This window comes from Conger conger, chromosome 8 (genome assembly GCF_963514075.1).
Source record: "Conger conger chromosome 8, fConCon1.1, whole genome shotgun sequence".
Taxonomy (NCBI): Eukaryota; Metazoa; Chordata; class Actinopteri; order Anguilliformes; family Congridae; genus Conger; species Conger conger.
This window is the reverse complement of record NC_083767.1, coordinates 4,776,976-4,789,478: the sequence shown is the minus strand read 5'-3', so window position 1 is coordinate 4,789,478 and position 12,503 is coordinate 4,776,976. Positions and strand designations below refer to the sequence as shown.

General features: G+C 42.9%; 1 protein-coding gene across 1 annotated transcript in view; it reads left to right on the top strand.

The window, feature by feature from the left end:
• LOC133134670 (adhesion G protein-coupled receptor L3-like) overlaps positions 1 to 10,721 on the top strand; it is a 177,167-nt gene extending 166,446 nt beyond the window's left edge. Inside the window, exons 20-21 of the mRNA XM_061250937.1 lie at positions 1,264 to 1,360; positions 9,814 to 10,721. Of these exons, the coding sequence (XP_061106921.1) occupies positions 1,264 to 1,360; positions 9,814 to 10,640 (924 nt within the window). The 3' untranslated portion in view covers positions 10,641 to 10,721. The remainder of the gene's footprint in view (positions 1 to 1,263; positions 1,361 to 9,813) is intronic.
• The last annotated feature ends 1,782 nt before the right edge of the window (positions 10,722 to 12,503 follow it).

Genomic DNA, 12,503 nt, shown 5'->3' with positions numbered 1-12,503 from the left:
CTACTGCATAGTTAAAGAGTGTTGCTAAGTAATGGAAATGCTCTCGACTAGCCTAGTCGGTGAGTTTTTTCATGGTAAGGCATTACCGTAGCTGACTGTGAGGTGAAGGTCGTTATAATGCACATGCTGTTTGAGTGGATTGGGCATCCTGAGTCTGTCAGAACACAATTAAGCAATTATGACATTCCTTTTCACCAAACACTTCCTCCGTTTGTTCGTTAAGTGGCTGCTTTCTTCCAGTCTCTCTATTCTCGTGTATGACTGTCCTTCATTCCCGCAGTTAATTACAAATAACGCTTGCCCGATGATGTTTTTAACAAGTGTTCATTTGCATGCTAATTGCAAATTTTACATAAAAACTTGTTTTTTTTAGAAAGAATCAAAGTGAAAATGAGTTCAGTTGGATGTATTTTTTAATGAAAGTGACTCAGTGAAAAGGTTATGCTTTTCTGAATTTCACTAATGAACGTTGGAAATGGGTTCTGAAGTCAGGTTTAAGCATCACAAGTGTTTCGGAATGAAACAAAATCATCGGGAAGACAGCCTGCGGTTGATAATTTGGCGTTTGAAAAAAATAAAAATAAAATTACGTCTAAAATAAGAGTTTAAAAAAATTAGAGTGGAAGTCAGTTGCTGGCTTGGCAGCCAATCAGAAGAGCATGCGGGCGGCACTTTGATTGGTCGGTCTCCAGTGAAGTTCCAGGTCTAGGCTGTGTGCCAGTGCTTTACTGTTCTCTTCTGTTAGTGTCGCAGATTCTGCTGACCTGTCCGCTGGGCCACTCAGATCCTCTGTGGTTTTTAAAAATGTATTTCTTTTTAAATATCCCACCACCCCCTCTCCCTGCTAGTAAGGCCATGATAATAGTATGTGTGTAAGCCTCTAAGAGTGAAGGCTGTAACAACAACCATATGACAGCAAGGAATGGAAAATATAACCAGAATGTTACCAAAGGTATTGATTGGCTGATTTCTTGTTTTGATTGATGGTTTGATTTGTTGATTGATTTGTCGATTGATTGATAGCTTGTTTGTTTTGTTGATTGATTGATTGCTTGTTTGTTTGATTGATTTGTTTGTTCATGATTGATTGATTGCTTGTTTGTTTGATTGATTTGTTTGTTCAGATTGATTGTTTGATTGTTTGATTGATTGATTGATCGATTGATCGTTTGATCGATTGATCAATTGATTGTTTGTTTGATTGATTGATTGTTTGATCGATTGATTGATTGATTGATCGATCGTGTTTTCGGCCGTCCACAGAGTCGGATCCGTCGGATGTGGAACGACACGGTCCGGAAGCAGTCCGAGTCGTCCTTCATCACGGGGGACATCAACAGCTCAGCATCGCTGAACAGAGGTATACATTAAACATACTACATTAAAAGCATACGTAGAGATTGCGCCTTCTCTCTCTCGCTCGCTGGGTTCCTCAGCAGGGTAACGGTACCTTCCGCTCGCTCTGGGGCTGGGGAGGGTATTGAGCATCTCTGTGAAAGGCTGTTCTCTCCAAATTCACCATACCACTGATCACTCTGTCTTCACACCGTCCTGACATGTTACAGCAGCCTGTGGGGGATTCTCCGGTCCAGGAGGCCCGGTGTGTGTGCAGGGTTTTCCCGCCACCAGTTGCCCTGGCTCAATCAGCTAATTAGCCATATGCACCGATGACCGATTCACTCGTAAATTAGACCACAATAAAATGCTACAAGACAAGAACATTTATCAGCTGCTGTTTCTATCGCCGACTGTGGCTAAAAATCAAAGATCGTGTAAATGATTGGGCTAATTAAATAATTAAGAGCAGAAATCCAGAAACGGACACAGCCCGCCCTGCCTGCTGCAGAGTGCTGCACTGACTGCCTGCCTGTGTATCGCACTGCTGTTTTCATTTGGGCCAACACTTTATATTCCAGCCCTGCGCAAGGGACGCTTCTGAAATGTTTCTCTGAATCAACACAGCAGTGTAATTCAAAGGGCCTTTCTGGCTGGGGCAAATGGCCTTTTCTTCTTGTTAAAAAAAAAAATCACTGGGGAAATTGCTGAGTCAATTTGACGGTCCTAAAATTGGACCGCAACTAAAGTCACGAGCAGGAACTTAGTATGAACGGCACGAGCAGCAGCATGGATCAGAGAAACTCGTGGATGAATGATTCTCTGGTTAATGAGGTCCTAACCTGTCTTTTAATAAAAGCTTGATTCATTTATGCAATTTATATTTAAACGCTTATTACATATTCAGAGTGATGTACGGTGCGGTTTGGAGAACACAATGCGATGGGGATGAGATGACTCTAAAGTGGGGAGGTGTGGGGAGGTTTCGGTTGTTAAAAGCCGCTGGTGATGTGACACACAAGATGGCCGCCCGTTTCACAGTGCGGTGGGGATGAAGACGTGGGTCTCTTAATGGAGGGTCGAGCCCTGCTCTCCTAACTCTCTGAATCTGCTCGGAGCTGAGATTCACTTAGACACTAATACCCTGTTATGATGACAGATGGCTGTTTTACTGGGAAAGTCAGTGTCAAGATCTCAATAATTATGCACTTAGTGAGGCCATCCAAAGATAGCTTTTTTTCTTCTTTTTTACCGCTGGTAAAGAGGTACTGTGAATATGTGACATGACATGTTTAACAGATTTATTTCATGGTCCACCTCTAAACAAAATTAAGGGAAAATTGTACTTTAGAAGTGGCCCAACAGTAAGTGCATGACTGTTAATTGCACAAACGTGGTATTTGTGCATTATTTCTCCAGATTCTTTTAAATTAAAATTTTGCAGCATATACAGTACAGAAAAGGCAAAGCAAAATAAATACAGTATTTATATTACAGTAAGGTTTAGTGTTCCGATGTCCCACATACGCCATGGAATTCACAGCCTCTCCACCAAGCCTGTTCCTGCTTGAGGTGATAATGGGTGCCTAAATGCAAAATTATGCCCAACCCCACCGCGCCCCCTCCAAATCACCCCCCTCATCCCCCCCCCCCCTCTTCTGGGTGCCTGTGGATCTTTACAGCAGCGCTCAAGCATTCCACACGCACCTGCTAAACCACGCTCTGCTTCCATGGGAACCAGGAACCAGAAAGAACCCACCCTCAGATGGCACTGATTTATGATTTACATTTTGGACATTTTCCACGTTACTGGCCTTTGATTCCATTCAGTATGAACAACTGGTTTCAATTTCAGAAGTATGTCACGTCTGTGTTCAGTGATACGGTAATCAATCAACAAAAACTCTTTAAAAGTAAGGGTAACACTAATAAGAAGAAGAATCATAAAAATAATTCTGACCTGAGCAAGATGAAGTGTTTTGTTCATATTCACTTTAGAGATGAATTGTTGGGGGAAATTGAATTATAAAGTATAAAGTATGGCCCTCCTGTGTGTCATCTTAGTGTGCTTAAACTGTGTGGGTGTATAACTTAAGTTTTAATTATCTCCTGCAAAAACCCATTAACCACTCAGGCCTGCAGAAAAAGTTCATAACTGTCAGTGTAAAATGCTGTGCATTTAAAGAGAGGACATTGGCTGAATTATTGATTTGAGAAATGGAGCCAGGACGTGCTGCAGTTCCCCCCAAAAAAAGAATCATTTGTTCAAATGACAAGAAAATGACAAGACAAAGATATGCGTTTGTTTGCATGAGAGGCACCTACTGTTCCTAAGCATTTAAGCCATTTAATCGTGCATTGTTTATTGAAGGCACAACCCAAAGGTCCCTAAAAAAGCAGCTGTTTAGTTGCATTAGATGTTTTTGTTTCTTTTCTTTGACAGATTTAGAGCACACTACTGCAGAAGAGGAAGTAATTGCTGTACACTTCTAGCTCAAATGAAAGATGTTCTCCAAAGAAAATTCATACAGTTTGTAGAGGACACTCTGAGGTTGAGGTTAACGCACTTCTAAATATAACTGCAAAAGGAGATATTACATTGGCGCTCCGCAGATTATGTGCTGAAAATGTTAGATCCGTGAGATTTGAGATGTGAGATATGATATGATCTGCTGGAGTGGTCGCTTACCAGAAGTGCTGAACATTCCTGTCTGTGCAGAAACATGAAGCAATTTTATGTCTTATAAAATGCTATTACTAAGGACACAAAAAACATAAACAAATTTAATGGACATGAACAGTTTTTTTGTGAGCCAACAAGCTGGTACTAGCATTTAGATTTGAGGTATCTAGATGCGGCGGCACGGATGGTGCAGTGGGTAGCACTGCCGCCTCACAGCAAGGAGGTCCTGGGTTCGAATCCCCGTCGGCCGGGGCCTCTCTGTGCGGAGTTTGCATGTTCTCCCCGTGTCTGCGTGGGTTTCCTCCGGGTACTCCGGTTTCCTCCCACAGTCCAAAGACATGCAGGTTAGGCTGATTGGAGAGTCTAAATTGCCCATAGGTTTGAGTGTGTGTGTGTGTGAGTGAATGGTGTGTGTGTGCCCTGCGATGGACTGGCGACCTGTCCAGGGTGTATTCCTGCCTTTCGCCCAATGTATGCTGGGATAGGCTCCAGCCCCCCTGCGACCCTGTTCCGGATAAGCGGGTTCAGATAATGGATGGATGGATGGATGGTATCTAGATGCTATATGTTTAGCAGACACAAATTGTAATTAAATAAAGTTTGGAGACCACCTCGCTCATGGTTCTTTGAAGAAAGCATCATGTAATATTGAGCTCCCTGACCCTGTAAGAGGTATTATTTCATCGATCAAATATAGAACCTCAACATATATAATAAAGGATTTGCAATTAACACTGGTAGGTAGCAATAGGCATTGTGCCAGACATACTGTACTACATCCATGACTATCACCTTGAACTAACCACAATTTCCTAAAGTATATGGTCACTTTAGCAAAGATTGCTTGGCTGGCCAGTGAGATAGACTTGCATTTTTGAACAATAACACAAACTATTAACACTGATAACTCAACAAATTATTAGAACAATGGTGTTCCAATAGACTAAAGAGGGCAAAAGCACTAATGTTTCCAAGAGTTCAACAGATCACCAAAGATTATAAGAGTTTCCAAAGAGTTGAGAAATGTAACCCTTGTTTTGTGTCAGTTCCTGTGTACGGTGTTTCATCCTCTCGGCCTGTATTATGTGTCTGAATGTGAATCAGCTGGGGTGTTAGTGCCAGGTCTGTAATGGCATGTGGAGCTGTTAACCTCTCCTGCCATTTCCTGCCCCGCTCTGCTGCCCTGTTCTCCTGACCCGTTCCCCTGACCCGTTCTCCTGCCCCGTTCCCCTGACCCGTTCCCCTGCACCACTCTCCTGCCCCGTTCTCCTGACCCTTCCCCTGCACCACTCTCCTGACCCGTTCCCCTGCCCCGTTCCCCTGCCCCGTTCCCCTGCCCCGTTCCCCTGCCCCGTTCCCCTGCCCCGTTCCCCTGCCCCGTTCCCCTGACCCGTTCCCCTGACCCGTTCCCCATCACCACTCTCCTGCCCCGTTCTCCTAACCCGTTCCCCTGCACCACTCTCCTGCCCCGTTCTCCTGACCCTTCCCCTGCACCACTCTCCTGACCCGTTCCCCTGCCCCGTTCCCCTGCCCCGTTCCCCTGCCCCGTTCCCCTGACCCGTTCCCCTGCCCCGTTCCCCTGCCCTGTTCCCCTGACCCACTCTGTCCCTTCCAGCTTGCGGCTGCTGTACTCGAGAGGGGGAAAACAGAGATTGTGTTTGTTGTCATGTTTTGGCTATTTTCATTGAGCGTACTTGCCTGATTGATTTGTCTTGTTTCTTTCTCTGTCTCTGTCTCTGGGTCTGCTCCAGGGGCCATGGCTAACCATCTAATAACTAATGCCCTGCTCCGCCCCCATGGCACTAACAATCCCTATAACACATTGCTCGGCGAATCGGCGGTCTATAACAACCCTTCCGTGAGCATGTACAACACGCAAGGTGTGCTGGCTTCTTTTATTTTTAGTTCCCCTTTTCTTGAGAGTGTTGATATTTGTATTTGATCTTGCCTGTGTACAAGCACTGATTCTGTGTCTGTGTTTTGGATGGTGGGCGAGGGTCTATCTTGGCTTCCAGTCAAGGCAAAAATAATTATTCAAACCGCTCCACTAGAGTTGGCCAACCGACAGTAAGGCTTTCACAAGTGCGTGTACATAGAGGATTTCTGAATGGTGCTGCGTTTTTAAAGAAACTTCTGCCTTCTGGGAGCCAGATATACCTGAACTCACCAGCTGAACCTTTCTGTGTCGAGCATCTGTGTCCTGTTTTTGTCTGTCTACGTTCATTCATTCGTGTGGCTATAAAATACACATCTTAATAAGGCTACAAAAATAATCCTCTGTTGTTTCTTTCTCATGTAAACAACTAGTCAAAATTAATTTTAAATCACTGGCCATAATGCTTCACATCTTTTTTGTCTATTATAATTATTGTTTGGTAACAACTACCAGATCTTCTGTACATGTGTACAGTATAACCGTATCGTTATAAATCCTTCTTGTACAGCATCTTTTCTGCTGTATCTCCTGGAAGGCACATTGAACAGTATGGGGCCTTTTTAGCACTGAGAGTTTTTTTCTTTTATTGTGTTGTACTTAAAAAGTACCATTTAATTGAAGTGTTTAAATTTGTGAGACTTCAAATTAACTAGGGATAGTAGCACTCTAATGGGAAACAAGCACTAAAAGCGTTTTTTTTTCCAAAATCTATTAAAAAAAATCTGTACGGGGATAACTGTTGAAAGCAAAAACCTCATGAATTTCCGAGGCTTTAAAAACTGGTATTACATCACGGAGGTGGAGCGGTTGAACGCCTACCTGTTCAGTCTCGCCACGGTCGCAGAGCTGAACTCAGCAGACATTGACCATGAACCGCGCCGTAAATATGACGACTCCAGAAACCAGGTGCGGCAGGTATGAGCCGGGCTCTGACACGTGATAAAAGTGAGGGATGTGTGTCATCACGGCCGAACGCCGCAGCGTTCGGAGCCGGTCCGCTGTTCACCGACGCCCCAGGGCATTATGGGAGCCATCACGCTGGACGGCTGAATAAAACCAGCCCCAGTCAGCCTTGCCCACCGCGCTTTTATGACCCAAACGATAAAGCATTATCCAGGAGAGCGAGATCGTTGTCTTTCTCTGCCAGATATCCGCTGATTTGGTTAGTGGGGTTAGCCTGGGACACACGTATTACTGGTGTCATTGCTGGGTGATTTAGCTCCATGGCTTTCTCCCGATGGCCCAGGGAGAATGTATCCGACTGGTCTCTGAGTACCTGGATGTTTCACGGTTTGAGCCAACGGATATGCACAGGATCATCTGTTAATAATCAGCCAGTATCTTAACAGTAATGATCGCACACGTATATAAATATACAAGGCACAAGTGTGCGGTTCCTACAAATATAGAATGCATGAAAAGCATGAAAACTTTCAAAAATAATGTACAATAAAAACCATGCAATAGAGCTACTAGCTGGAAATACTGATCTTAAATAAATAATTTAATTCAACCTCAAACTGGGAACACTTAAAAAAATGTTTTTTAATAAATCAAATACTGTTATTAAATACTAGTTTTTTTTTAAACATAAAATGTTCATTATGAATGTATAAATATATAAATAGATGTTTTGAACACATTGTTGGGTTATCAGTTATTTTAAAAAAACACAGGGAACACATATAATTTGACTCAGACTGTGTGTAATGCATTTTAGACGTGTGGGTCAAAAACACAGCATTTCCATTATGGGAAATACCATAGGTCAAATACCATATTATTACAGTCACTGTTCAAAGGCTGCAATTTAGTTTGCAGTCCAATAATTCTGATTTCTGGTAGGGAATTGGTTTGTTGTTAAAAATAACATTGCCGTTCAGTCAAACCGGGGTGCCTACTTCTACCATGACAACACTGCACAGCGACACAACGATGCTCTGTGGCTCCAGGGTCAATGTTGTGTTCCTGCAGGAACCCTGCGATTCCACCGAAGAACCCTGTCTAGTTAGAGGGTTCTTTGTCTGGGAGTTTTCACACTTCACACCTTTGATAGGGGGTTCCATAAAGAACTAAAAAGGGTTCCCTGATGGAATCAAGCCAAAGACCCCTTTCAGAAGAAGAGTGCATTTTTGCAGCCAATGTGAAATCAGGCAATTTTTTACTGCAAGTCATCTGGTTTGGCACATCACCAGCCTGTGTGCTTTTATTCATGTGTTTATACCTGTCACTGTGAGCTCACCTGTGCTTCTCTTTCCCTTTTCTCCATGCTGTCCTTTAGGGCCCTACAGAGAGACAAGTATGGGAGTAAAACTAAACATTGCATATCAAATGTAATTCACCCCATCCTACCTTTCTTTTCACTCTATGCTGATTAAGGGGAAACAAATGTACAGTAGTTGTCAAGAAAAAAAAAAGTACTTATTTCTTGCGCTAAGTGCAGAATTAAGACATTTTATATGTAACAGTTGCGCAGAGCACTGAGTTTGCCAAATGCTGCCTTTCATTTATTTCTGCATTAAATCTCACTGGGCAAAATTCCATTAGATTGTGTACTGTGCATTTATTGCATCCTGCGTATGAAGATGATCATAGTTTCAGAGCAGAATCAGTTCTGGAGGATCATCAATCTAAGCTGCAATCAATGTCATTTCATCAGTGCACTCCAACTTGTTATTGTCCTTTTGTAATTAAGGTAATTAGAAATGCTAGAATGTTTCATCTGATTACAAAATAATAATAATTGTGTGTGTGCGTGTGCATGTGAGTGTGCATGTGAGTGTGTGTGTGTGTGTGTGTGTGTGAGTGCATGTGTGCGCGTGTGTGCATGAATGTATGTGTGTGTGTGTGCGTGTCAGAAAGTTATTCAGTTGAAATCTGAAATTTTTTGAATGCTAATCACATTATTTTTGGACTGATTAAGAAAACATCAGCAGCTTGTGTTTAATGAGAATGCAAAGTGTGTAATGAATGCACATGTCGATAAAAATGCATATTCAAAAAGTTAATACTTTATTTTATTGACGTAATGATTAATAAATCAAGCCACGCAGTCATCAGTCTGGATTTGGCTTAAAAATAGATTAAAGTAGTTCATTCGGTTTCAGAAATCGTGGTTCCATACTTTCTCTGCATGAGAGAGAACAGAAAGTGTTTTACTTTTGCCATAAAAATGGCCCATATTTATCAAGCAATGGAATAAATTGGACTTCATATTGGACCAATAACACAAATTCACAATTATAGTGATCATCATGTGTACATTTTCAAATAAATGCGAATATTTGCCCTGACCTATGGCAAAGCTTTGCTAAATAGGGGCCAATGCAGCTACGGTCTAGATATAATTTTATTTTCTCATATTGACAACACTGATAAGTGGTGTGATTATCTGTTGTATCTTTGTGGTATTATAGATGTCTGCTGTGTTTCTGTGCGCTATTTGTTGTCTCGTGTGTCACTACCTGTTATTCTGAAGTAATGTAAACATGTTGGAAATATTTGCAGAAGCTTAGTTTTCAGCATTTATCTTAATATACTGTGTTTTCGGTGAGTATTATACAACCTAGGGTAAAAATGCATACTGTAATACAACAATAACTTCCCTTTTGTGATTCTGATCACGGTCATTGTGCTATCTCAGCCTAATATTCCCAGTGGAAAGCTGAATAGCTTAAGATGATGTCACAAGCAGCCATTAGTATTATTTATATTACCTGTAGATATTTTTCAGCGGCTAGGTTGGCCCTTGTCTCAGACCACACTAAGCCTCCACTGGGTTGACCTGTGCCTGTACCTGGGTTGACCTGTGCCTGTGCCCGTGCCTGGGTTGACCTGTTCCTGTCGGCTGTCTTTTCAGAGGGCATCCTGAACAATGCCAGGGATTCAAGTGTCATGGATACTCTACCACTGAATGGTAACCATGGCAACAGCTACAGCATTGCCAGCGGAGAGTACATGAGCGACTGTGTCCAGATCATCGACCGCGGCTACAACCACAAGGAGACCGCGCTGGAGAAGAAGATCCTGAAAGAGCTGGCCTCCAACTACATCCCCTCCTACCTGAACAACCACAACCACGAGCACCGCTCCGTCGAGCAGAACCGCAACCTGATGAACAAGCTGGTCAACAGCGTCAACAACGGCAGCAAGGACGACGGCATCGTGCTGGACGACGTGGCCTCGTTCGGCCAGGAGGACGGCCTGGGCCTGGAGCTGATCCGCGAGGAGTCCAACGCCCCCCTGCTCCCGCAGAGGCCCCCGCCCGCCGACGGCCTGCACCAGCCCCCGCTGCCCCTGCACTACGCCCGCAGACGGATCCCCCAGGAGAACAGCGAGAGCTTCTTCCCCCTGCTCACCAACGAGCACACGGAGGAGGCCCCCTCGCCCCACCGGGACTCCCTGTACACCAGCATGCCCACGCTGACCGGCTCGCCCGGCGCGGAGCCGCCCCCGTGCGCCAACAGCCCGGCCGAGCCCCCCGCCGGCAAGACCCCCGACGGCGACGACGTGTACTACAAGAGCATGCCGAACCTGGGCTCCAGGAGCCACATCCACCAGCTGCACACGTACTACCAGCTGGGCCGGGGCAGCAGCGACGGGTTCATCGTGCCGCCCAACAAAGAGGATCTGTCCCCCGAGGAACCTTCTCAAGAACCTCCCCCTCATCTGGTCACCAGCCTATAGACGCTGCTTCTGTCCCCGTGGTGTCCTGTTCTGGTCAACAGTGGTAGACATTTTTTTTTTGTTTTTGTTTTTCTTCTTCTGTGTTCCGGGAGGGAGGGGGGGGGGAGAAACGATTAAGGAAAAGGAAACGGACGGCGTTCCAGCGCTGACTTGCGGAAGAGAAGACATACAATACCGACTGGATGGTCAAATGCCTTGATGTGTGTTTTCACAGGACTAGAATACAGTCAGTGCTTTGAACTTGGGGTTGTTCCGTGTTGTTCGGGGAGGTTTTTTTGTCAAGGCGCCAATCGAGGAACAGAATTCTTAAGATCCCCGTCTCTGCAATGTTTTTTGACATCCCAAAGGAATTACAAAAACACGACCCAAAACGCTCCACTGTTAGCTGAGTGTGTAGAATTTAAAAAAAAAAAAAAAGAAAAAGAAAAACTAAATCAAACAATATTTTATTATACTTCTGTAGCCATGGCTTTTTTAAAATCTCTTCGTATCTGGCGAGCCGGAGCACATTTCGCTGCGATGGACCCGGATGTTCAGAAAAATTGTGTTTTTGAACAAACCAACGGAGGAACTCTGTATCGTTCATGCTAGAGAGCGTATTTTTTGTTTTTGCTGTAACAATTCCAATTATAAAAAAAGAAAAAAAAAAACTAATAACAGAGAATTATATGAAATTTCTATGTAAATGTACAGATACTAGCATTGCACATAATAGTCTGCTTTTTTGTTCCTTCAGAACTTTTGTCTCTGTAAATGTAGTGATTGGAGCTTTTTCTTTCTGTTGTGCCGGTCCCGCAGGTTTATTCTACCAGTAGGGACGTTGTTTCTTCTTCCTTTATGGTTTTTATTACACGGAATCACTGAACAAAAACACTTTATGAGGATCGTTTTCTAGCCAATGTAACCACCGATGTTTTCAATAATTTTTTTTTTTTTTTTTTTTTTTACTGTGTAAATAAACTAAAGGAAAATCCGGTTTCACAAACCGAGGAGGTAGACGCAAACAATTTTGACAAAAAATGTGCTGAGGTCATTTTAGAGTAAATTAGTAGGTTTAAAAGGGACAGACAGACAGACAGATCTTTTTGTTGTGGGTGGCCTGTGCATGTCAGATTCTCCATTGATAAGCACGAGGCACTTGTGAAGTAAATAAATAATTAAATACACAGACGAAAAAGAACATTTGAAATGTTGTACTTATTAAGAGGGACATTTGGAACGAGTAAACTGGAAAGGTCTGTTAGATTGTTTTTCCCTGACCAGAAAGATATTTATTTGATTTTTTTTTTTTAGATTCAATAATTGAAAACATTGATTTTCAGGTGGCAAAGTATATCGCAACAGATATAGTTTTATTATTATTCTGAATTTTATTTATTCATTTTGTATGGGTTTCAAATCGAATGACCTCATAACTAATATTTGTTGTAACAGTGAAACTTGTTTGCCAACAAATAAATTCCTGATTAAGATTTACAACATGATTGTTACTAAAGGGTTTGTGTTTCTCTGTGCATTAAATATGATGTGAATGACTCAGCCTTAAATCATACGAGAAGGTGAGCTAAGGGTGTTCCTGTCTTTCATATTAAAAGCGTGAAACTACCCCACAGCAGTAAACTGTGTTCTTCCTCTGCATCTTCACCTGTAACCCCACAGAGATGATGTCATTGTAATATAATCTCATCTTCCACATGGCATTTGTACCCAGCTCTCATTCTCTTAGGGGTAATAACACCAAGTTTATTCTGACTGCACCATTTCAAAAGGAAAAGCACATTTCAGGATGAAAAATGATAGCGTGAAATGTAATTGCAAATACCTTAAAAAAACATCAAAACTAAGGCAACTATCCAGTATTCT